The sequence below is a fragment of the Rhipicephalus microplus genome, chromosome X, assembly GCF_043290135.1.
Source record: "Rhipicephalus microplus isolate Deutch F79 chromosome X, USDA_Rmic, whole genome shotgun sequence".
In the NCBI taxonomy this organism is placed as follows: Eukaryota; Metazoa; Arthropoda; class Arachnida; order Ixodida; family Ixodidae; genus Rhipicephalus; species Rhipicephalus microplus.
Genome location: NC_134710.1, coordinates 40,814,278 through 40,836,913, shown reverse-complemented (window position 1 = coordinate 40,836,913; position 22,636 = coordinate 40,814,278). Strand labels below are relative to the sequence as shown.

General features: G+C 43.2%; 1 protein-coding gene across 3 annotated transcripts in view; it reads left to right on the top strand.

Moving 5' to 3' along the window:
• The window catches only part of trbd (ubiquitin thioesterase trabid), a 159,757-nt gene that overhangs the window by 62,987 nt on the left and 74,134 nt on the right, over positions 1-22,636 (top strand). For all 3 annotated transcript variants that reach the window (XM_037426842.2, XM_075876278.1, XM_075876279.1), the window contains exons 6-7: positions 13,493-13,685; positions 16,597-16,668. In XM_037426842.2, coding sequence (XP_037282739.2) covers positions 13,493-13,685; positions 16,597-16,668 — 265 coding nt within the window. The remainder of the gene's footprint in view (positions 1-13,492; positions 13,686-16,596; positions 16,669-22,636) is intronic.

Sequence of the window (22,636 nt, the reverse complement as noted above, 5' to 3'; positions counted from 1 at the left end):
CGGTGGGTTGTGCGCCGCAGCTGCTGCGTCTACGTGCAAAATTTTCAGTATTCGGACATTGGTGTGCGAGGAAGCTTTCGAATTCTTGGTTGCGAGTGCTGCGTCTCGCAATGTCGCAGAACCGAAAACCGCTGACGCTTGGAGAAAAGCATCGCATAATTGAGGAGGCGGAGAAGCGGAGCGGAGCAACAAAGGCCAGCATTGCCTGCGACCTGAACATTCCTGAGTCGTCGCTGAAAACGATCCTCACAAAGAAGGACAGCATCCTACTAAATGCGGCAAAGTTTGGCCTGAACAGGAAGGCCGCGAAAGATGGCAAACATGCTGCCATGGAGACGGCCCTCGTTGAGTGTTTGCGTCAGGCCCGCAGTTCAGGAATTGTCATGTATGGCGCAATGTTGAAGGAGAAGGCGGAGACAGTTGCATTGCGCTGCGGCATTGATGACTTTAAAGCCTCCAATGGCTGGTTGGATCGCTTTAAAAAACGCAGTGGAGTTGTGTACAGCCGCTGCTGTGGAGAGAGCTCGTCAGTCAGCTCTGACACTGTCGAAAAGTGGACTGCATTGCTGCCGGAATTGATATGGCAATACAAGCAGTCTGATGAGGATGAAACTGGATTATTTTATAATATGCAGCCAGAGCAGACATTAACATTCAAAGGAGAGAGCTGTCACGGGGGTAAGCGAAGCAAAGAGCGTTTTGCTGTATTGCTTTGCACTAATGAAGACGGCTCAGAAAAGCTTCCTGCCCTCGTGATCGGCAAGTTTGCGAAGCCACGATGCTTCAAGAATTTGAAAAGGCTGCCGTGCCAGTACATGTTCAACCGGAAAGCCTGGATGACGGCTGCTATGTTTTCAACATATCTGCAGCAGCTGGACTCAAAAATGGGGGGCTAAAAACAGATTCTTCTTCTGCTTGACAATGCGCCATGCGATTCATTAGATACGTCGCATTTGAGAAATGTGAAAGTTACATTTCTGCCCCCCAACTGCACTAGCAAGCTGCAGCCACTTGACGCCAGCGTCATCAAGTGCATGAAGCAGAAATATCGGAAGTTTCTGGTGCAGCGTCGGCTGGCGGGCATGGAACGCAAGCAGTTGGATAACAAGTTTTCTGTGCTTGATGCAATGCACTACATTGCTAGTGCATGGGACACAATCACGCCAGAAACCATTGTCAACTGCTTCAGGCACTGTGGCTTTAATAGAAGTGGTGCTTGTTCTACCAGTGAAGCTGCAGTGCCTGTTGATGACGAACCAGGGTTCGGCAACCTTCAGCTGCCTGGATCCTTCGCTGACTATGTTGGTGCCGACGACGACATTGCAGTGTGCAGTGCAGTGTCGCTGGATGACATTATCGAAACTGTGCGTTCTTACACTGCGGGAACTTCTGACGAGGAAGAGATGGATGACACTGCAGAGGCTAGTGCGTCCGTTACGACGTACGTGGATGTGTTGTGCTACGTCGATAACATTCGGCGGTTTGCTTGCGCACGCGACGAGATCGGCGACTTGCTGCCAGATGTCGCAGCTCTCGAAAGAAAGCTGATGCATCGTGGCTGGGCAAAATCACAGAAAAAAAATCACAGATTTTTTTAAAAGGTGAGAATAAAGATTTGTTCACACCTCCGATAAAATGCGTGGTTGTCATTTTTTCAAGTAATTTAATCTACCTTCATCGGAGCAGCGTAGATTTGTGCCGCGGACTTTCTTACGCATTATGTGACAACTTTTGTGGCAACAACGACCATCAGTGCCTATATTCTTGGTTTTTCGATTATACGACGCCCGGATTATACGACGATTTTGCGTGGTCCCCTGAAAGTCGTATAATCGAAGTTCCACTGTAAATGGAAAGCATTATAGATAAGTATATACATGTAAAGATGACGCACGCATGCAAACAGTAAGCGAAAATGTGCGTTTATTAAGCACAAGAAGGGAACGCTTACATGTCACAGCTGCAACAATCTTAAAGCGAGTTCATGTTTTACAAAATCAAAACTAATACCATGTGCGATGAAGATAAAAAAAAACGATACATTTCATAGCGCCAATACAGCGGGGTGAATTCACTTAGCGAGGAAAAAAAAAGCCGATAGGTGGGATAACTGCCAGTCAGAAATAGCTGATCTGATGTAGCATACGAGCGATTTGCTTTGATGATGGTGTAGGGTGGAAAAGTTCCGAAAATTCATCCTTGCACTGCAGAAAAGCATCTACTCGGTGAAGTTTGTGAAGTGGCTCGATAACATATGACGGAATGTTTTATGATTTGTCTCGGCAGCAATGTAATCAGGCAAACTATTCCAGAGAATAATGGCACGTGGGAGTGCCGACTTGTTGAGTGCGTTTTTAGAGCCGTATACATGGGCAACACATTGTATGGCAACACATTTGGTTTTAAAGCATTATGTTGTCATTGTTATTTCAGTTGATGTCACAGCTAAAACCATGTATTACTTCTACAGCCTAAACAGACTTATCAAAGAAGCAAGACATCACGCGAATGCAAGCAGTTTTTGTAGAAACTGCGGCAATGTTGCAGCAGAAAAACATTTTTTTGCTTTTTTATTAGGTGACGTATATCTGCTAAAAATATTGTAAGCGTCTATAAATAAACATTTATAGAGAAAGAACCTTGTGAAATTGACAAAAAGTGACTTTTTGGGGAGATTCAATCGTAAATTAAGCATAACGATCGTCGTGCTAAAATACATGGATAGTTCATTAGGTGATCTAATGCCTTTTCTTTTGACATGGAAAATTTTGTCCCTGTAAATTTTGTTGAAACCGAAAAATAATTGTTAATGTGCACAAACAACGTCATCAGTGGTGTGCATTGGCAAAGTGTGTACATATGGGCTGCTGTCAGTCTCCTTGTCGTTTGCTCGTCTGCTACTTTTCTCCTCGTCTGCTTTGCAGCAGACCGTAGCAATTATACAAGTACAATGCGACAATTTGAGGCCACTTTTAATTCGGGTTTTGTGTTGTAGGAGGAAAAAAAACGCTTTATCCTCATTTGGGCGGTTTTTGTTTTGTTCTGCATTCACGTCTGTTTTCGCATTTGGCAGTGCAGCGAAGTTTTTGTAACGGGTGAGTCTACACTCACATGGGACAGTAGGCGAGGTAATCGTCGGGTTGCTAATAATATTTTGAGCAGAGATCGAGCTCACATGTGTCTGATATGTTGTAGTAGCCGACAGGAGCCTCCACCTTTGGAATTTAAAGGTGAGAAAATGAGGCTAGAATGAATTGGTAATTTATGGAGGCACTGCATATCGGCAAGGTTACTTTTATGAATTCTAATTCATTGTTTTTTTATGCTTGGATCCTGAAAAGTGCACCCATATGTAGAGTATGCAGAATTAGCAAAATTGCTGATGCTTGCTTACATATTCATTTAGAGTGCAGTATATGACCTCGAGAAATTTTTGAACTTTTGGTATATATGAGCACTTTTTGATACTTTGCTACCACGAGCAGGACCAGAACTTGTCGGCTTCTTTGGCACTTCACGTGCCGAAAGTGCATGCGATGGTATAAAACGTCTGGCAGAAAAAGCAAGCCTACCGAGGGCTATTGTGGTCAGATTCAGACACCACACGATTTATTTCTGTGGGGTTAAAGCAATATAAAGAGAATCACAGTAATTTGGGTGCCTCATAGAACAATTCAAGAAAGAAGAATGCTCACTTCGAGATTCGCCATGGTGCTAGCTGTAAAAGGGACCCGACGACACTATTGCAGACCGTTTACTCTTTCTGCCCTTCATGTTGGCCTTACATTGTTCTCTAAAACTCGAGAAATGCAACTTAAAAAGCCAGTCTGATTGGCAATGTAGTGTATATTAATGTTAATGATTAGGGTGTCAATAGAGAATGAGAAATGCAACTTAAAAAGCCAGTCTGATTGGCAATGTAGTGTATATTAATGTTAATGATTAGGGTGTCAATAGAGAATGACACATCACAAAGAAGAAACGTGAACAGCAAAACGTTTGCGTCACGGAAGCCATAATTTTCTTTTTTTTATTATTAATAAAACTTGAACCACTGTTTATCTGCGATTATCAAGTATCTGAGAACAAGAAACCATTTGATTCGTGCATCAGTCAAACATAAAATGAAGCATGCTGTTGCCCAAGTATTGTTCGCTGGCATTACTTTCCTTAGTGCCAAGAAAGGCAGTTATGAAGAGAAGCAAGAGAGAGAGAGAGAGAAAACATTATTATATCTATATACAGGGAGTATGTGGGTGGTGGCTCGGTGCGAGCCACCCCTCAAAAATACTAGGTGGGCTCCTCATTGCAGAAGCCCATTGGCGTCTAATGCCACTCGGGCTCGGTTGACCAGGGCCTTCTGGCTCGCCAGTTCGGAACAGCCGAGTAGGGCCACCTCCCAGTTCTTCCGGGTGGGGTTCGGTTTTGGGATGAGGCGAGCGGTTGACTGGCATGCCCACACCATGTGGAAGACATCCGAAGACTTCTCCGCACAGTGCGGGCATTTTACCATACAGGCAGGATCGAGATATTTAAAAACTGTCGGGCACAGCAGTGTTTTGGTGCAAAGGCGGAGGTGTAAACGCTCCTCTGCCTTTGTAAGGCCCTTACAAAGTTTAGGATAAATTAAATGGCCGAATCGGTAGAATTCAGTAATTTCTTGAAATTTTCGAGATCCATTTCGGAAGTGTCTGAAGGCGTTACCGGGAGAGTGAGTGTGCGGGCGGCGGCGTCAGGCGTTTTATTGCCTTCAAGGCCCATGTGAGCTGGAGCCCATATGGTCCTTCGGAACGCAGGGGCCCTGACGTAATTGCTGTTTTGTAAGATGCGGTGCGCCAGGTGTGGCACATACCCGCACGCTGGTGCAAGCGAAGCGACCTAGCCAGAACTTGCTTGAACAACTGATGTGGTCTTGATGCAAGCCGAAAAATCACCAAGAACGAGCACGTGTTCTACAGGGAAGACAGACATCGCTACTTCCTACCACTGATGTTGGTTGCGCACATCGAAATTATTTTTTCGTTTTAAACAAAATTTACAGAGGTAAAATTTTCAAGGCATTGGATCACAATGAACTGTCTCGTGTATTTTTAGCATGACGGTCTTGACGCGTAATTTAAGATTGAATCTCCCCCCAAAATGTCACTTTTTGTCAATTTCACAAGGTTTTTTTCTCCATAAATGTTTGTTGATAGACGTTGAAAATATTTTTAGCGGATCGTACGTCAACTGGTAAAAAAAGCAAAAAAAAGCGTTGCAGCTCCAACGTTGCCGCAGTTTTTACAAAAATTGCCTGAATTCACGTGTTTTTTGCTTCCTTGCTAAACCAATTTAGGCCGTAAAAATAATATATGGCTTTAGTTGTTTTGTCATGTGAAAGAACGAAAGAACAGTGACTAAATAATGCTTTAAAAACCAAATGTGTTGCCCCGCCACGGTGGTCTAGTGGCTAAGGTACTCTGCTGCTGATCCCGCAGGTCGCGGGATCGAGTCCCGGCTTGCGGTGGCTGCATTTTCAATAAAGGCGAAAATGCTGTAGGCCCGTGTGCTTAGATTTGGGTGCACATTGAAAAACACAAAGTGGTCCAAATTTCTGGAGTCCTCCTCCACGGCATCTCTCATAATTATACGGTGGTTTTGGGATGTTAAACTCCACATATCAATCAATCAATCAATCTAAATGTGTCACCATACCTAGTTTGAAGGTTGCATACGCATAATTTATTCCCGCCTAACTTTTCCTTTTTGCCGGCATATTTAAAGGGTGGTCACATGACCACACAATTTTTTTTGACCAAAAATACTTCACCAGCATCACTCTCACATAGTTACCTTTCAGCTCAATTTGTTTCAGCAGAATCTCTGCTGGTCGAATTTTGGGCTGGGACGTTTCACTTGGAATTACCTTATAATCCTCATTTTTTTAATGCCCTTTGTCATTAGGTGCCCACACCCCCGTAACTGCTCCCACGGAGGTACCATGGTTACGCACATGCTCCATGCCACCTATGTGAGGGATTTTCAATTTTGCATAGGCTTCTTATTCGCAAGCATGGTCGTGCACTGCTCGGCTAAGAAAAGTGTGTTTCATTCATGGCGCAAGTCCACGTTACGGCTTGCCTTTCAACCCTTTCGTTACCAAGCACATTTACATATATCACCGGTGAGCGATGCTTTGAATCATCATTTTTGGTATGTTGAAGTTGTTTTGTGTGCTCTAACACTTTCTAGTAGTTAGTTCAGCCACTCACCTTCCAGAGTCAGTTTTAATTTGCCCAATTGGGCAACATGGTTATTTTCGGCAGACATTTCCAAGAGCCAATGTGCATGAGTGTGGTTGGGAAATTTGCTTGGCTGACGATCTTGGCAGAAATGCATGCCACTTTTGGTTGTGCTAGTAACATCTAAATTTTGTTATCAAAAGAACCTCAGGAAGTTGGCATCAGCTTCGTAATCTGACAATGTTTTTAGCCGGAACAATTGCCTGAAATTTATGCCAGTCATTCACTTGAGCTTTTGTTTGGAGTCTGCGAAAACTTATTCTACAAAAAATTATTCCCGAAGGTCTGCCACATGTACAACGTGTGGAGGTGGTTTCTAGCAGCTTCAGTTTCAGTTCTGTTGTTGCATCAGGCACAAGGCTGCATCCAGTGTTGCTAGTCACTCTTATGTGGTTGTTATGCGCATGGGTGTGCACCTGCGCCGCGAGAAATGCGTGCTGCGTGAAACTATTTTGCAACCCCACCTGAATAAAGTGACGATGAGCTCTGAGTCTGAAGATGACAGCACCTATGCTTGGATGTTTATTTACTAGAACACCAACCAATGCAGAGAGGTGGCTCACGGAAAGAGGTGATGCCAGATGAACTAGTGAAGTTAACTGGACATTTGATGTATATGTATAGGCATTATTCACATCACATATGTCAATCTATACCGGAACACCAGCGGGTTCTTTTCGTAAAAAAACTAACAAAAGTTTTATGTGAAAAGTGCACAATTGCACCGTTGTCTCACGAAAAACCAGGAATGGTTCACTGCATGGCATGTTCAATGAAGCAGTTCAGATTTATCAGTGTTTATAGGAACATTGTGTATAACTTTTGTTATTTTTCATGCTATTCCTGTGTCATTTATCATCAAAATGTATATACTGAGTTTTTGTTTTCATTGTTCTTGCATATATAATATTTTTTATCGCTTTGTTTATCAGCTGGCAGCCAAAATTACACACTTTCAAATTTTTATACATTCTACAATAGTTTTGTTGCGCTAAAACTTTCATTTTTTTTTTTTCGAAAGAGCTTTTCATTGTCCATAATTTGGTATGCTGTATTTCGTGCTGGAGTACTTTGCTAACTGGCGAAAATTTTGTTCTTCAGACATGAAAAATTGCCAGTTTCTCGCAGTAATGAAAGAGTTGACCGTATTGTGGTTTCAGTTGCTTAAAATCGCATGCAGGGACCTTCTTGAGAAAAAGAAAATTGGAGGACGTTTGAGCTTCATCATAAAGAGGAGGTTGCAATAGCTTAGTCAGGCCTCGTGCACATTGCCTACTGAACTGCTAGCCTGCTTCGGTACATGTCTCAACCATGCCGTTAGGAAACGAACAACTGTGTACTTAAAATTAGCTGTTTCGAAGTATCATTGAATGCCTATTGCAAGCACAGTTATTAATTGCCCACTGTGCCGCTGTAGGGCAACACGCGAACCTCCGTAGCTGTTCACTTTTTTGATGGTTCTGCTGCTGCTGATGGCTAATTATGACTCTGTGCTTTGTAATGGATGCGCCTTTCGAACGCTTACACGTTGCTCAGTTCACATTTTTCGATGCCTGCTGTGATGCTACGCTTCTTTCGTGCCATATATGAGGCATGAGGGAGAGCGCTTCTACTACATGATATTCATAAGGAGTTTTTTGGGCGACCCTTAAGATTCTTCTTCTTTACGAGTTGAATGCAATAGCAATACCCTGTCCCTAGTGCATATTTCAACAACTCGGTGCATACTTCTTTGTGATGTTACTCGAGAAATTTAAGCGGTGGATTACTGCAATGTGGTCGATAAAATTGAAAGTGGCTTGTGTCTGAAGCTTTTGCACATGGTCGCATTCTGTGTAGTGGGTAGCATGCTTTAAACGACCGCAATTATGCTCTTCATACCTTTTCGAACGTGCTATGCATCCACTACGTGGTCTTCAGGGAATACACACAGGAACGCGTGTGCCTTTTGTAATGGGTGGCGGGCTTTCAACTACGAAGTCGTTAGGATAAACACATATATTTATGCCCGATGGCAATTTACTTGTACCACGCAATATTACTGTGATATTACATGTTGTATTGTAAAGCCTGTATATAGGATGCGTGTGTTTGTAAAGCATGAACATTATTGTCACTGTATTTCTATGCAGAGGAGTTAATTTAACTGTATTTCTTAGTAGACATGTGGCTGTGTGGAAACACACCTACTTGCCTCGCAAACGGCCTGGGTTCGAATCTCACTTGAACCTGAAAGTTTTTATTATTTATTTTATTTTCATCTTTCTCGATTTTTCGATCACGCACAAGATGATGACTTTTCATTCAAAGCCTAGGCTGCTCACACCAACACGGAAATTTCTGCGAAACTTTGTGCTCGTGCCTTCGCGCATGCAGGAGGAGAGGAGGGGGTTTCAAAGTGTTCAGAAGTTGTCGACGCGGTAACCATGGGGCATGATCCATCCTTGCCAATGTAAAATCTTGCCGGCTCTATGACCTTTGTTGCATCAACGTGGGACTGAGTTGTTTCAAGATAGTGGACAGTACAAAGCAGACAATGTGGTTTTGCCTGTGTATCAATGGGGACCACTCCTCCACCGCTGAGCCTGAGCGTCCACGTCACTGTGCAGCACTACTGTAGGATGTCGCAAAAATGACTTTCAGATGCACATGCAGAACCACCTAGACGCGGCAGCCTAATATTGGTGTATGACCAGTCATCATGTCGCTGGCGTGGCTCGGCCTTTACAAGTAGGGCAGCTGCGGTGGTTAAGCTATGGCCCTTGAATCAAAGCTGACACATAGTTTTTTTGAAAAAGACATCTACCGAGATTCAAGTAAATGCAGTACCAATGCGCTCTTGTTTTGTCAGTGAGATCGGCCCTGTGTTTAAGTTTGCTAATAACCGGCGCTCGCAAAAGGGCTCTATAAAACCTAAGTTCTTATTCTCTGTGAAATTTGTTCGACTTCAACATAGCTAGACTTCCGAACAATATATTTCGATATATGCATTTTAAAACAGACTACCGATGTCGCACACGGGTGAAGGAGCATGACTGTTTGACAGTAGCTTGTCAGTGTTGCAGATCGACTAAAGCATGGACTTGCTTATCTACATGTGTACATTCAAATCTTGTTCTAGCGAACCTCAGATTAATAATTTTTTCAGATTAATGACTTCTTCGAAAGCCGTCCTCTAAATGTTCATTGGTTTATTGTGAAAATATTTCACTACTACAAATTTCAGAATACTGAATGTTTCAGAATAACGTATAGGATTTATGCCTTTTATATGTACGCAACACTTCGAAATAATGAATAGCGATTGTAAAAAGTTCCTCGTGGCTGTAAAAATATTGCCCAGCTTCGCACATGCAGAACGTCCGCACATTTCGCTATCTGCCCATCCTATTGAAATGTGCGAGCTTTATTGCCACCATCATCACCTAGTTCAATAGAATCTCGATGATACAATTTCGAAGGGAGCGCGCAAAATATTCATATCATCCCGAATTCGTATGAACCAGTTAAAGCTGATCATGAAGATGAACTATTGGGGTCAACTATTTCTTGGTGAAAAAAGTCCATGATGTTCTTTTGAACTTTATTGCTTTCACCGCCTCTCAGTAAAGTGCCATGGTTTCCTCACTCATACTGCTGGCGCTATAAGGCACGTTCACACTTGGCATCAAAGAAAGCGAAAGCGGCAAAACTTATTGAAAATTGTCGCTTCGCCCCTTAAGCGGCCGGAAAAACACGCCGCGAAGTCGGAAAATATAGTCTAAGAAAATTCACAATCGAGAATTCAGTCGAAAATGCCAAAGCGGGCACAAGACATGTTTGTGATCACTTTGCTGTTGCGATCGCTTTTCGCTTCACTCAACTTCAGATGAATGACGCAAGCAGCATTAATAATGCTCCTAGTAAAACGATGGAAAGAATACCTTTGTTCAGTGCAATCGCCAATGGTTACGGCGCTCTACTGTACTCACTTTGATCAAGTTTGTTAATGTCGCGCTGCAACTCGGGGATGGCATCGATTCTCGGCCGCGGCAGCCGTATTCTGATGGTAGTGATGAGCAAGAACATGCCAGGCGATCACAATTATACTACAGTGCGTCCTGTATTCAAGTCGTGGTTTTTACACGTAAGACAGCACATTTACATTATTATATAATTGCTTTCTTCACAGGCTATTTCTTTCAGAATTATGTTCTCACTTCGCCAAGATTTGTTCCGACACGTGCGCCTATCTGGCCACGGACAGCTTTTTTTCCCCGTGTGTGCCAAGTTCCACGCGCAGTTGCAAAAGCCGATGCAGTATCGAGGCTTGCAACGTATCTTCAATGCGCTTGGCGGAGAACACCGTAACAACTGTTATATTTGTTTTTTCTTATGTATATACTCTTTCAAAACTGTTATATTTGTTTTTTCTTATGTGTATACTCTTTCACTCCCCGTGTATTTTCATTCACGCTTTCCTAGAAGTAATGTCGGGGTTTCATCTCACTAAAAACTAGTAGAGGTTAATTGCACCAACTTCATGCAGCATTACAGCAACGGCACTGGTTCACTAGCAAGTGCTGGTTTGAATAGCCCATTTTTCAATTAATTTACGTTGCAGTTGATTATCTCCCAAGTTTCATCAACCTGTACGTGGATATGGCGTGGGAGACTAGAGACTGACTTATTGAAGCGAAGAACGCTTAGTTATCACGCAGGCTACGTCGGTGCGAGCGCCATGGAAACTGTTCACAATGCTCATTGCGACTTTCGGGCATTCGCTTTGTGAACAATCGCTATCAATATTACTCTCATGCAATTAGAAATTACCGCTTGTGACGCGGCGTTTGATCGGACCAGCAGTTCCTGCGAATCGGACTATGCGGCCACATATAATCGCAGGTGACTAGCTGTTTAGAATAAATATTTACGTAATTAAAGTACAGATAACATGTCAGCATTTTTTATGGGATAGTAATATTTTGTTCAACATTTTGGATATATTGAAAGATTTTTTTGTTAATTCTTCTAACGTCTCTTTTATCAGAAAGCACTACATTGTCGAATCACCCGAATAATCTGCGTAAAAACCGCGATGTATGTAGTGATTTGAAAACACCATAACTTTATTTGTAATTCTTCGGGATACATGTTCTAACTCCTAATGTACGCCAAGCTCTAAAGAAAGTTAGGACCATCAGCATCCTAAATCAGTACTTTAAGGACCGATTTCTCAGCATTACCGGTAAAAGCAACAAATGTCTTGCTGTCATGCACCACCATTTTTGCAGTGACTCTTCTGTTTGGAGGAAAGTTTGCCCGTCAGACTATCGCAACTTTCTACAGCTCGCTTAACTTTCGGTAGCAGTGTAAACAGCCGCCTTCTACCTTGGTAGACTTGCATCACAACAATGAGCAATTATCACCACCATATCGCGTAAGAGTGGGCGCGCAGTGGGCGCAGAAAAAGGCGATACTTGACCGCAGGGCAAATGAGTTCTTGCTATGACGTCATTTCGCCGCGACTGCCACGCCGCCAGTGTTTGTTCTCAGGACTGATAGATAGAGCTCCATGTTCGATAGATCAGTGGTATAAAACAGGGGTCTGTGGACTATAGAGGGTCCGCGAAGCCATTTTTAAGATCCACGATGCCCTCACCTGCTTTTTTTACATCTTTTTATTCTTTTACATATGCAACTCTGTTTAAGAGCGACTGCGCCACGTATTAATGAACTGTCCAAAATGAAGGGGCACATTTGTTTGATGTCTTTGGTAGCAATAAAAGGCACCTGTTTCACGCTCCAGTTGTGTTAATTTACCTACGCACACCACTTCCCCCCCCCCCCCCCCTCCAAGGGGTCCCATCACTTCAACCAGTCCACAACGGGTCCCCGACATATCCACGGCTAAGAACCACTGCGATAGATCATCGTACTCATTTTTTCGCAGATCGCGAGCACTTGTGTGCTTGTATGCTGTTTGCAGTAGTGCGGGGCGTGCAATCATGCACACTTCCATGGCATGTAAAAGCAAAGAGCACGATGTTTTAAAAAGATAAGTCAATGAATGTGCACGTATAGTGTTCAAGAAAACCAGAATGAGAAAATCAAATCCGCTCAATAAATTACGGTTGCAAGGCATTTCGAAAATGGACTAAAGAGGAAAATTATATTTTGTGTATTAGTAAAGTACAGTTTCTCAACTTTAAAAACACCACTCTTACCATGACGCGACACTTAATAAGTAAGGAAACTCACGAAAAGAAAATGCTGGTAGTGACGCCACCTTGTCATTCCAACACCAAAAACCGTGACACAAAAAATTTTGGAAGCACCTACTGGGTCCTACGCAGCTTTAAATCGATAAAATTGAAGTACATTGTAATCTGTGGGTGGCATAAATTTTGCATGCAAAGTTTCAGAAAATTTTATTGAGCCAGTGCAACGTAGATACTGAAAATACATTTAAAAATTTCTTATGTCACAAGTGGAGATTTTAGTGCGAGTGTAATGACTGGTGTGTACAATTGTTCGAGATAATCATGTCACATCGCTATGAACCTGGTCTTCTAAAGGTTATGTTGACTTTGATCTGGGTGTTCTAGTCGAAATTACGCTGATATTACCCAAACTGAATGTGATAGAAATGAAAGAATGCTATGTGTGTTACTTAACCTTGAATTGTCTCGTTTATGTCCGTGAGTACTGTACATTCACGCGTGCGACATGCTGTTGCACAGAGCCAATGTTCCACACGCACCTGTTGCGTGTTATGTATGGTGATGCAGCTTGTGGCAGAGCACACCTATTTGGGCACCTATTTGGGCTGTTTCTGCAATCTTGCAATAATACACTGCACCTACGATCGGTGTGCTCACAGCTGCTGCTTCCATAAACTAAAATGGGGCTCTTTTTTTTTTTTTTGCCTAAAATGGTGTGTTTTATAAGATCTGCAGTGATTATAGCATTAAAAAAACTTTTTCCCCTACTTCGCCTCTTACCTACCATCGCAGTCATCTACCAACAGTTTGTCTACTGCAGGAGCACATTAACCGCATTGTTTCAGTTCATTGAATTGTCTACGAATTCTTTACCATAGTCAAGTAAAAGATTTATTGTCACTCATATTTTTTTAGGGAAGAATTCATAGTTTAGAATGAATGCAAGCTTATTCATTACTGCTGTTTTGGTTTTGTAAGCAGATTTTAGGCCACTGTTGTTTTTTACAGCGTGAAGATATCTTGACTATGCTGCTATCAGATTCCGGTGTGACTCACCCTGTTGCCAAGCGTGTTCCATCAGATGTTGGACGAGATGCAGCTGCTGACATTCGACGCCACATTACTGCCTCTTTTAAACAGAAGAAAGGACCTTTTTCTTGCTACTTTGTGACTGAATTTGTCACTTTTGCATTACCCACAGGTGAGAGACTTTTGAAGTTTATTTAAATTGTGTGTAACCTCATCAGGTTGAACTCATGGAGTTCTGAACGATGCCTTGGAAAATCAAAGTGGAGAGAGAAAGGGTTATATTCAGCAGTAGTAGTAAACATTTTTATTAAAGCAACTAATGGTTTCCTAAGTGGTGAGGGCTGTCAGTCCATGCCTGATTGCCAGGAACTAAGACCACAGTTTGAATATCCTGGTAGGCTCATACCTCCTGGCCCAGCACATTTTCAAAATGCAGCAGAAGCAGCCGCCATATTTTAAGCTTTTGTGTGTGTGTGTCCAGTCCTCCCAGCTTCTGGGATGTTGGCTGTGTGGTAGTTGAGAAAAGATTGTCTTTCAAGGAAATGGAGCTTGTACAAAATGTAGAATTCCGTGGAAAGTGACGCTTGGTAATGTGCACAGTATAGCATACTATTCAGTTGCCACCTGACAAAAGAAAATTGGCAAGGACTATTCAAAATCTAAAATGAGTTGAGCTGGATGTGTCAAATACACCAGGAAAAGCCTATTCCACAAAGGGCTAGACAAGGTTATCATGCTGCTGCTGCTGCATGCATGCCTGCATGCTTGCATATTACCTGTTCATTATTTGTTTTGACCAGCTTCAATGCTGTTGATGCAGAAATGAAAGCGTGCTGTAGTCTCCAAATGCACGATAATTACCAGCCCCTGAATCTTTACGGTAGTCATATTACTGCAGTACTCTTTGCAACATCTTCGATTAGCGGGCAGTAACCAACGTAGGAAGTTAGGAAGTGGGTGAAGGGACAGCTTGTTTACAGTTTTTATTGTGTACACAGCCTAGGCTCATTTATACCGCACCATGGCACAGTGGAAAAGGCAGGAGGGTTACATGTCCAAATCTTCATTTCCAGCCAACAATGTACAGACTATAATAAGTGTTGCAATTTTTCGGCAGAAGATGATAGGGTAGGGACTTTTACATAGTGCCCTGCAAATTCGTACCAGTCAAACCCACTTATAATGATCCCAGATTAACAACAGATTGGTTATAACGTCCATATTTTGGTGCACTTAAGATTTTCAATGCTACCCTTCGAAACTGCGTCCACATAGAGCAAACATTTTTCAATGCCACCTACTTTTACACCAAACACTTTTGACATGGCTGCAGCAAAAATATGGCTCATACGAAGGAAAAAAAAAAGTTCAAACAGGCATTCCAAAGCATATGATAGGCGCACACTCACGGTGTCTTGCTGAAGTTAACTTGAGACAAGTTAACTGGTCACACCATAAAAGTGAGCAGTTATCCCTTCATTGCGAAATTTGGACTAAGTGATTGTTTACTTGTAATTTAACCTATTCAGTTATAGTATATGAATAAAAGTGAAATGTGTGGATGATAGTTCTAATGCCTGTTTAAAAGGAAGTTTGTGGTTTTGTTTCGACTGAAACAAGCATAATGTAATCGCAGTTGTACTTGTTTTTAATGGCAAATGAAGTTTTTTAGTACAAAATAACAAAATTGAGAATTTCGTTTCCCCTTGAAGAGGCTGTTTTATTTAAAAAAAAAGGTGTTTATTGGAAGAAGGTTCTTCCATTAAACAGATGAAGTGAAAATCGACCCCCAGAATGGGAAAAAACGTGAAGTTATGTCAAATGAATGTTTATTGCAATTTTGATGTGGAAGTTTAAGTGTTTTTCTGACATTTACAATAAGAAATACGTAGATAGGGGTCGTGTGCTGGAGCTGATGTTTGAACTAGTGTACTTGTCTTTTTTCAAGGCTGCAGTTGGTTTCCTTAGCACTGGTGTGTGTATGCCTCATGTCCTCTCCACCAGTCCAAACGAAGGAGAAGAGAGGGCAGCCACAAAAAAGAGGAGGAGGAGGAACCCCATAATGAGAGGGTGCTGTGGCAAATTGGGCGAGTGAGAAGGAAGAAAGTAATTCGTAAAAATTTTTTTAAAAAATGCGGCTAGTGGTGGTGGTTGCACGTGTCTATGAATTATGGTTGTAAGGAGGAAGCACCAGTTTGCAATGGAACTTGAAAATTTTTAAGTCTTCAAACATATCAGTTTCCACTGTTTGTGTACCATAATGCATGGACTCAAGAGCACCTTTTGAATTGAGTGAATGAGGTATGACTCTTTATATGATGTCTCTTGGGAACCTGAAGTTCTACTGAAGAATGTAAAGCTTGAGGTCGCTATACTTGTGACCTGCTACACTGCTTTCGGCACTTTCTTCGCCGTCTCCGTGCAATGCCCATTCAATCTAATATTAACAGGCTGTTTTTCTTCGTCAATGTGCCGTTTGTGATAATATGAACGTTCAATCATGTAGACAACGTTTGAACTAGTGCAGGTCTCAACGGCCTCAAACTTTGAATCTTTCAGTTTCATACAATCCAGCCAGCCGGTATAAACATTTCAAAAGCCGCTTTTGAGTCCATGCTACATGGTACATACACAACGAAAACTGATAAGTGTTGAGTCCTCCTGGCAATTTTTCACTTGCCATTGTTTAAGTTGTGCTTTCTTCCAACAACCATTATTCAGCAACACATGCACCCTCGCCACCCACTCTTCTTTTTTCACGAAGTACCTTCTTCCTTCTAACTCGCCCAGTTCTCCACAGTGGCCTCTCACTGTCCCCCCTTCCTCCTTTTGCAGCTGCACTCTCCTCCTTTTGTGTGGATTGAAGTAGAGGATTCGAAGCGTACACATACCAGTACTAAGGAAATTGGTTGTTGCCGTGAGCAAGTCCACTTGTCAAAATGTTGGCTCCAGCACCCACCTGCAGTTCAAGAATTTGTCATTGCAAGCTTCCATTTTCCCCTTCTTGTTGTTCTTTTGGATTTCTGTCATTTACAGCATTACTTACTTTTTGTTACTTTCTCATGCCTATTATTTTTTCTTAGAAATCAGAGAGTTTCATCCATCTGTGCAGAAGGTTCTGTTTGATGAACTACTGGATCAGGATGTTCAAAAAGGTGAGCTAGGATGCTTGATTTATCGTAGTTACTGAACATCACTGTGCATCAAACTCCAACCATATTGTCCCTTTCTCAGCAAGGCAGTCAGAGGTGCGCTGGAAATGTAAGCTTCTGTTTATGAAATTGGTCGCAAAATGCACTATTTCATTTTTTTCAGCTTTGTAGACAACTTTAATTCTCACTATTGCTTGTAGCCGCAGCTCTAAATGGGAAATGTGAAGGGGAGGCCCTGCTTCACGCACATATATATATATTTTTTTATGTATAGTTGGTTTTGATGAAGCTTTTCGCAGCTTGTGCATTTCTTTTAATGATTTGAAATATGCAATTATTTTTAGTATAATTTTCTGTTTTTAAAATATCAGATTTTTATGTATTATTAGGAGCAAATTTTATAAATAAATAAATTGTGAGAGTTATAAAGCGAATCAGCATATCACAATAACCTGAAATAAATATTGCATGCAGTAAAAAAAAAAAATGAAGATTCTAGGCCCATTTGAATAAAAGCTATGGTATATTAAACATTCCCAGCTGAATTACAGTTTGACCCAGCTTGACATCACTCACACTAGCAAATGTTAAATGTGCCATAACTTTTGTGATGTTAGCATCCATTCGTGTTTTACTGCATATAGTATTCATTTCATGTTATCAAGATATGATAATTTGCTTTCTCACACTCACAGTTATGAATAAATCTTGCTCCTAAATATACAGAAACTATTCAGTGCTTTCAGAACTACCTATTGTATTATAAGTTTTTATAACTACATTTGCAAGTTTGAAATCAGCACATGAAAATACATAGCCTGTAAAAGTTTCCTAACTATATTGTAACACACAGTTCAATGAACACATTTAATAATAGACTAATGTAGGCAGGGCGAACTTGTGCCTGAGAATAATAACACAGCTAGAACCAAATCTCCTTGCTGTCCTGAGGATTCACTTCTGCCTATTCCTCCACGTTCTTCTTTTTTTCCCAACACGGGTCGCGCAGCTGAGCCCCGCTGGCTCGTGCGCCGCAAACCATCGGGAAGGCATAAGTATTGGCTAGCGCGCGTAACTTGAAGTCACATTGTGTCATTGCTCCCCTTTCTAGAGTGCATCTTTCCGATGCTTCAAGACATTGAAGCTAACGACCCTTCCTCCATCCCAAGTGTAGGGTAGCTAACCGAGCCAAGCTTGGTTAACCTCCTTGCCTTTCCTCTCTATTTATCTCTCTTTCTCTCTCTCTCTCTCTTCCGATGCTTGTGCTGAATCGGTCGCATGGCGGTCAATCATAACAGCTCGTCGTGGATGCAGTTAACGTCGAACAACGTTGTCCTCGTCGTTTCATTGTCTGTCGTGATACGGTTTTATCCTGACGACATACACAGTTTTTGTGCGATGCCGCTGTCGTGATGAAATATCCTGTCCCTCTGGCATAACTTCGTAGTTGAGCGAGCCGACACGGCGGAGCACTCTGTACGGACGGAAATAGCCGCGACACAGTTTTTCCGATATGCCACATATTCGTACAGGAATCCACACCTATACTCTTTCTCCTGGTGCGTACTGGACGTCTCTTCTTCGCAGATTGTATCAATGCGTGTCGGTTTTCTGCTGTTGGAGAATGCGTTAATATGCCAGCTGTCTGGCTTCTTCTGCTCTTTGTATGTAGTCGTGAATGTCATGGTCATTCTCGGACGTCTCGTCAATAGGTAACATTTCATCTAAAGGTGTCGTTACCGTCCGGCCAAAAACAAGTTGGAATGGCGCCATCCGTGTTGTCTCTTGCATCGCAGTGTTATAGGGAAATGTTGCATAGGGTAATATTTTATCCCAAGTACGGTGTTCTATATCCACGTACATTGACAACATATCAGCCAGCGTTCTGCTCAGTCGTTTGGTAAGACCATTCGCTTCAGGATGATATGCCATTGTTTTCCTATGGTTTGTGTGCATCAATTTTATATTACTTTTCATCAGGTCCGCCGTAAATGCAGTTCCGCGGTCCGTGATCAACACTCTTGGAGCTCCGTGCCGCAGTACGGTGTTGGAGACGAAGAATTCGGCCACTTCAGTGGCTGATCCTTTAACAAGAGTCGCTGTCTCGACATATCCAGCTAAATAGTCAGTCACAACTATTATCCATCGTTTTCCCGATGACAACATAGGAAATGGGCCCAGTAAGTCCGTTCCCTTTCTGTGAATGGGGCCTCTGGTGGTTCTATCGGTTGAAGGAGACCTGCTGGTTTTAGCGGTGGGGTTTTACGTCTTTGGGGGTCCCGGCAAGTTCTGACTCAGTGTCGTACAGAGCTAAGCAACTTCGGCCAGTAGTATTTAGTGCGGATGCGGGCTAACGTTCTGTTCACTCCTAAATGTCCAGCTGATGGATCGTCGTGGCAAGCCTCCAAAAATCTCTGGTCGCAGAAGGGAAGGGACGACAAGCGGGAATGTCGCCTGTTTATTCCTAGATGTCTAGCTGATGGATCGTCGTGGCAAGCCTCCAAAATCTCTGGTCGCAGAAGTGAAAGGACGACAAGCAGGAATGTCACTGAATTGTTGTCAAAGGTACTTTTATACAGGGTGTTGTTTCGTAGGACAAACGCTGACAAGCCACGGACAAAAGGTCATGGAACATCTACAGACTGTCCTTGTAGGTACTTGATCAAGAGGAGTAGCTCAGGGTTAGATCGCTGATGTTGTGACATCTTTGACAGTGTCACGGCTCCCAAAGAAACAAAATCGTCACCTTGGTCGAAGCAGAAGCAGCAGGTTAAATCTGAGCACGTGACAAATAATCCGCATCACTGTGCTTGCGACCTGACTTATACACAAGCGTGATATTGTACTCCTGTAATCGCAGGCTCCATCGTACAAGCCGTCCACATGGGTCCTTGAGATTAGCCAGCCAGCATAGCGAATGATAGTCGCTTATAGCTCCAAAAGGCCTACCATATAAATATGGTCAAAACTTGCTGATAGCCCACACCACGGCAAGGCATTCTTTCTCAGTCGCTGAGTAGTTCATCTCAGCTTTCGAAAGAGTGCGACTGGCATACGCAATGACTCGTTCTTGCCCGTTTTTTCATTAGATGAGTGCAGCCCCAAGACGTAAATTGCTTGCATCCGTGTGGATATCAGTTTCCGCTTCCTCTTCGAAAATGCATATAAGCACAAATTTTGTTTCCAAGTGCAGTTTGAGACGTAAATTGCTTGCATCCGTGTGGATATCAGTTTCCGCTTCCTCTTCGAAAATGCGTCTGAACAGGATGGCTTTGAAGGCACTTCCGTAGTTCATTGAAGGCATCCTCTTGTTCGGCAAGCCATACGAAAGGCATTTTCTCTCTCGTCAGCCGCGTCAGAAGTTCAGCGATTCGTGAAAATTTTTAATGAACCGTCTATAATAGGCGCAGAGACCTAAAAATTGCCTAACAGCCTTTTTGTCTGTTGGCTTCGGAAATTTCGCTACGGCCTCGGTTTTTGCATGGTCTGGGCAGACGCCTTCTGCACTGATGACATGGCCGAGAAAAAGGAGCTTACGGAAGCCGAAATGACATTTCTGTGGTTTTATCGTCAAGTCCGCTGACAGCCTTTCCAAATGTTGCTCGAAGGTAGTGGAAGAGACTACAACATTGTTCAGATAAACCATGCATGACTGCCATTTCAGACCACAAAGCACTGTGTCCACCATCCGTTGGAATGTGGTGGGTGCTGAACAAAGGCCAAAAGGGAGTACCTTGAACTCGTATAAACTGTCCGGTGTTACAAACGCTGTCTTTTCGAGATCTCTTTCGTCAACTTCCATCTGCCGGTATCTACTTTTAAAATTCAGTGAGGAAAAATACCTGGCATTTCGCAGCCTATTCAGAGTGTCATCATTTCTTAAAAGAGGATAAACATCCCGTTTGGTGACGGCATCGAGCTTTCGGTAATCAATACAGAAACGTAAGGTTTGGTCTTTTTTCTTCATAAGAACAACAGGTGACGCTCATGGACTTGATGAAGGCTGGATTACGTCGTCCTTGAGCATTTCCTTTAACCTGATTACCAATAGCTTCTCTTTCTTTTGGTGACTCTCGGTAGGGATGCTGGTATATTGGTCTCTGTAACGTTGTGGTTCTAGTTTTTGTTTCGCACAACGTGCAGGTTCGATTTGGGAAGTCCGAGTAGCCACCTCAGGACACTTCCCGGAGGACGAGTTTGTTTGGCGCAATTATTTAATGGCAACAGCTTCAGACCACTTAACCCAAAATATAATTAGTCCTATTTCTCGGATACAGTTACAAATAAATCTTCATGCTATAAGTTAGTCACTCATCATCAAGTTCTACCACTCAGTCCCTAAACAAAAAGTCCTAAGCACGCAGTTCCTATACACAAAGTGTATTGCGGAACTTCAAAGGAGCGGCATCTCACCGACGTCGTTGCGTAGGCGCTTCGGCGCGAAGCACGGAGTCAATGCAGTTGTCATCGTAGTTGGCATTGGGGCTGGGCAGCCACCCGAGCTGTGGGAGAAGCCTTCCTAGGCTGCCGATGGACGCTGCACTAGGTGACGCCGCACCAGTTGGCGCTGCATTTGCCGCACTGGCCCTGAGGCAGAATCCCGGCCGGACAGCCCCGCCTGAGCTCGAGCCCGAAGATCGACAGCACAGACCTGTCCTCGGGCACGGGAACGTCAGCGCAGCCAGGTAGTCCTGGAGCCCCTCAGGTCACCGGACGATGGAGGTAGGAGCCTTGGCTCGGGTCCGAAACCCAACCGCCTTGATGCGGGGCTCGTTTTCCTCTGGCCACCACTGCGACTCCTCTTTTTCCTCTCTGTCATGTGCGTGCTTCAAACAATCGCTGCGTTAAACTGGCGCTTCAGTCATTTATCGTTTGTCGGTACACATCCGTGCCAGCTCCTTCCTCGTTGCCGAGTGCCAACTAGGGTCACGGCGGGCACTTAAAATTCCTCTCACTCAAATGTTCCAAGTTCCGCGCACTCCAAACACTTTCAATTTCGCGCACTCCGTCACAGCCTCACGGACTCCGTGACAATGATGTGATGTTTGACAATAGGAGTGCAAACTTTAGATGACAACGAGAAACATTCGGTGAATTCCCTTGCAAGACCCTCTGTTAGCTCTTTTTGGCTTGGTAGTAGCCCTGGCTCGATGAGGATGGCTGCAAGGACAGACTCCGTGTCTTGCAAATCAGACTCATTGGTTTCGAAAGTGCGTAGCTCCATAACCTGAACGAAATCATTCAGACTGGCGATGGCGGTTCCCTTTGCAACGTGCTGCACCTCATTTCCAAAGTTTGTAGGTAAAGCATTCGTACATCCTTCACGTAACTTAACAAGGCCTCGTGCCATGCAGATCCCTTTTTGAAGTATGAAGGCAGTAGTGTTGTCAGCAATTTTTTTTCCAATTCACAGAATGCTTTATTGTTTCTGTGACAGATATAATCGAACTTGGCAGCACCATGACGTCATCATCATCTGCAATACCAAAGTCATATACATTTTCTTCTGTTTCAAACGTAGCATTAGTGTGCCTAGTCGAGAATGAGACACAAGATTCTCACAAGCCTATTACAGCGCCGTTAGTTCATAAGAAATCCATGCTGATAATCAAGTCTCTTGAGCATTCTGGTAGCACAATTAAGCTGGAGACGTACGTGACACCCCGTATTCCAATTCTTGCTGTGCATATTCCAGTAGGGTCGATGAGGTGCCCTCCTGCTCTGCGAACTTTTGGTTCTTTCGAGTCAGCACTTTCTTCAGTATTTTAGAAAGTCCGCTACTTATCACTGAATAATCTGCGCCTGTATCTACCAGTTCAAAGACTTCGTAGCCGTCAACGAACACAAGTAAATCCCAAGCAACGTCACTATCAAAGCACCGGTTTCTGAGTCTGTCTTTGTTGAGAGTCAGCAATGGAGGTTTTTCTGCATTAGCGTCGACAGCGACCTTGCCTCCACAGGTCGCTGACTC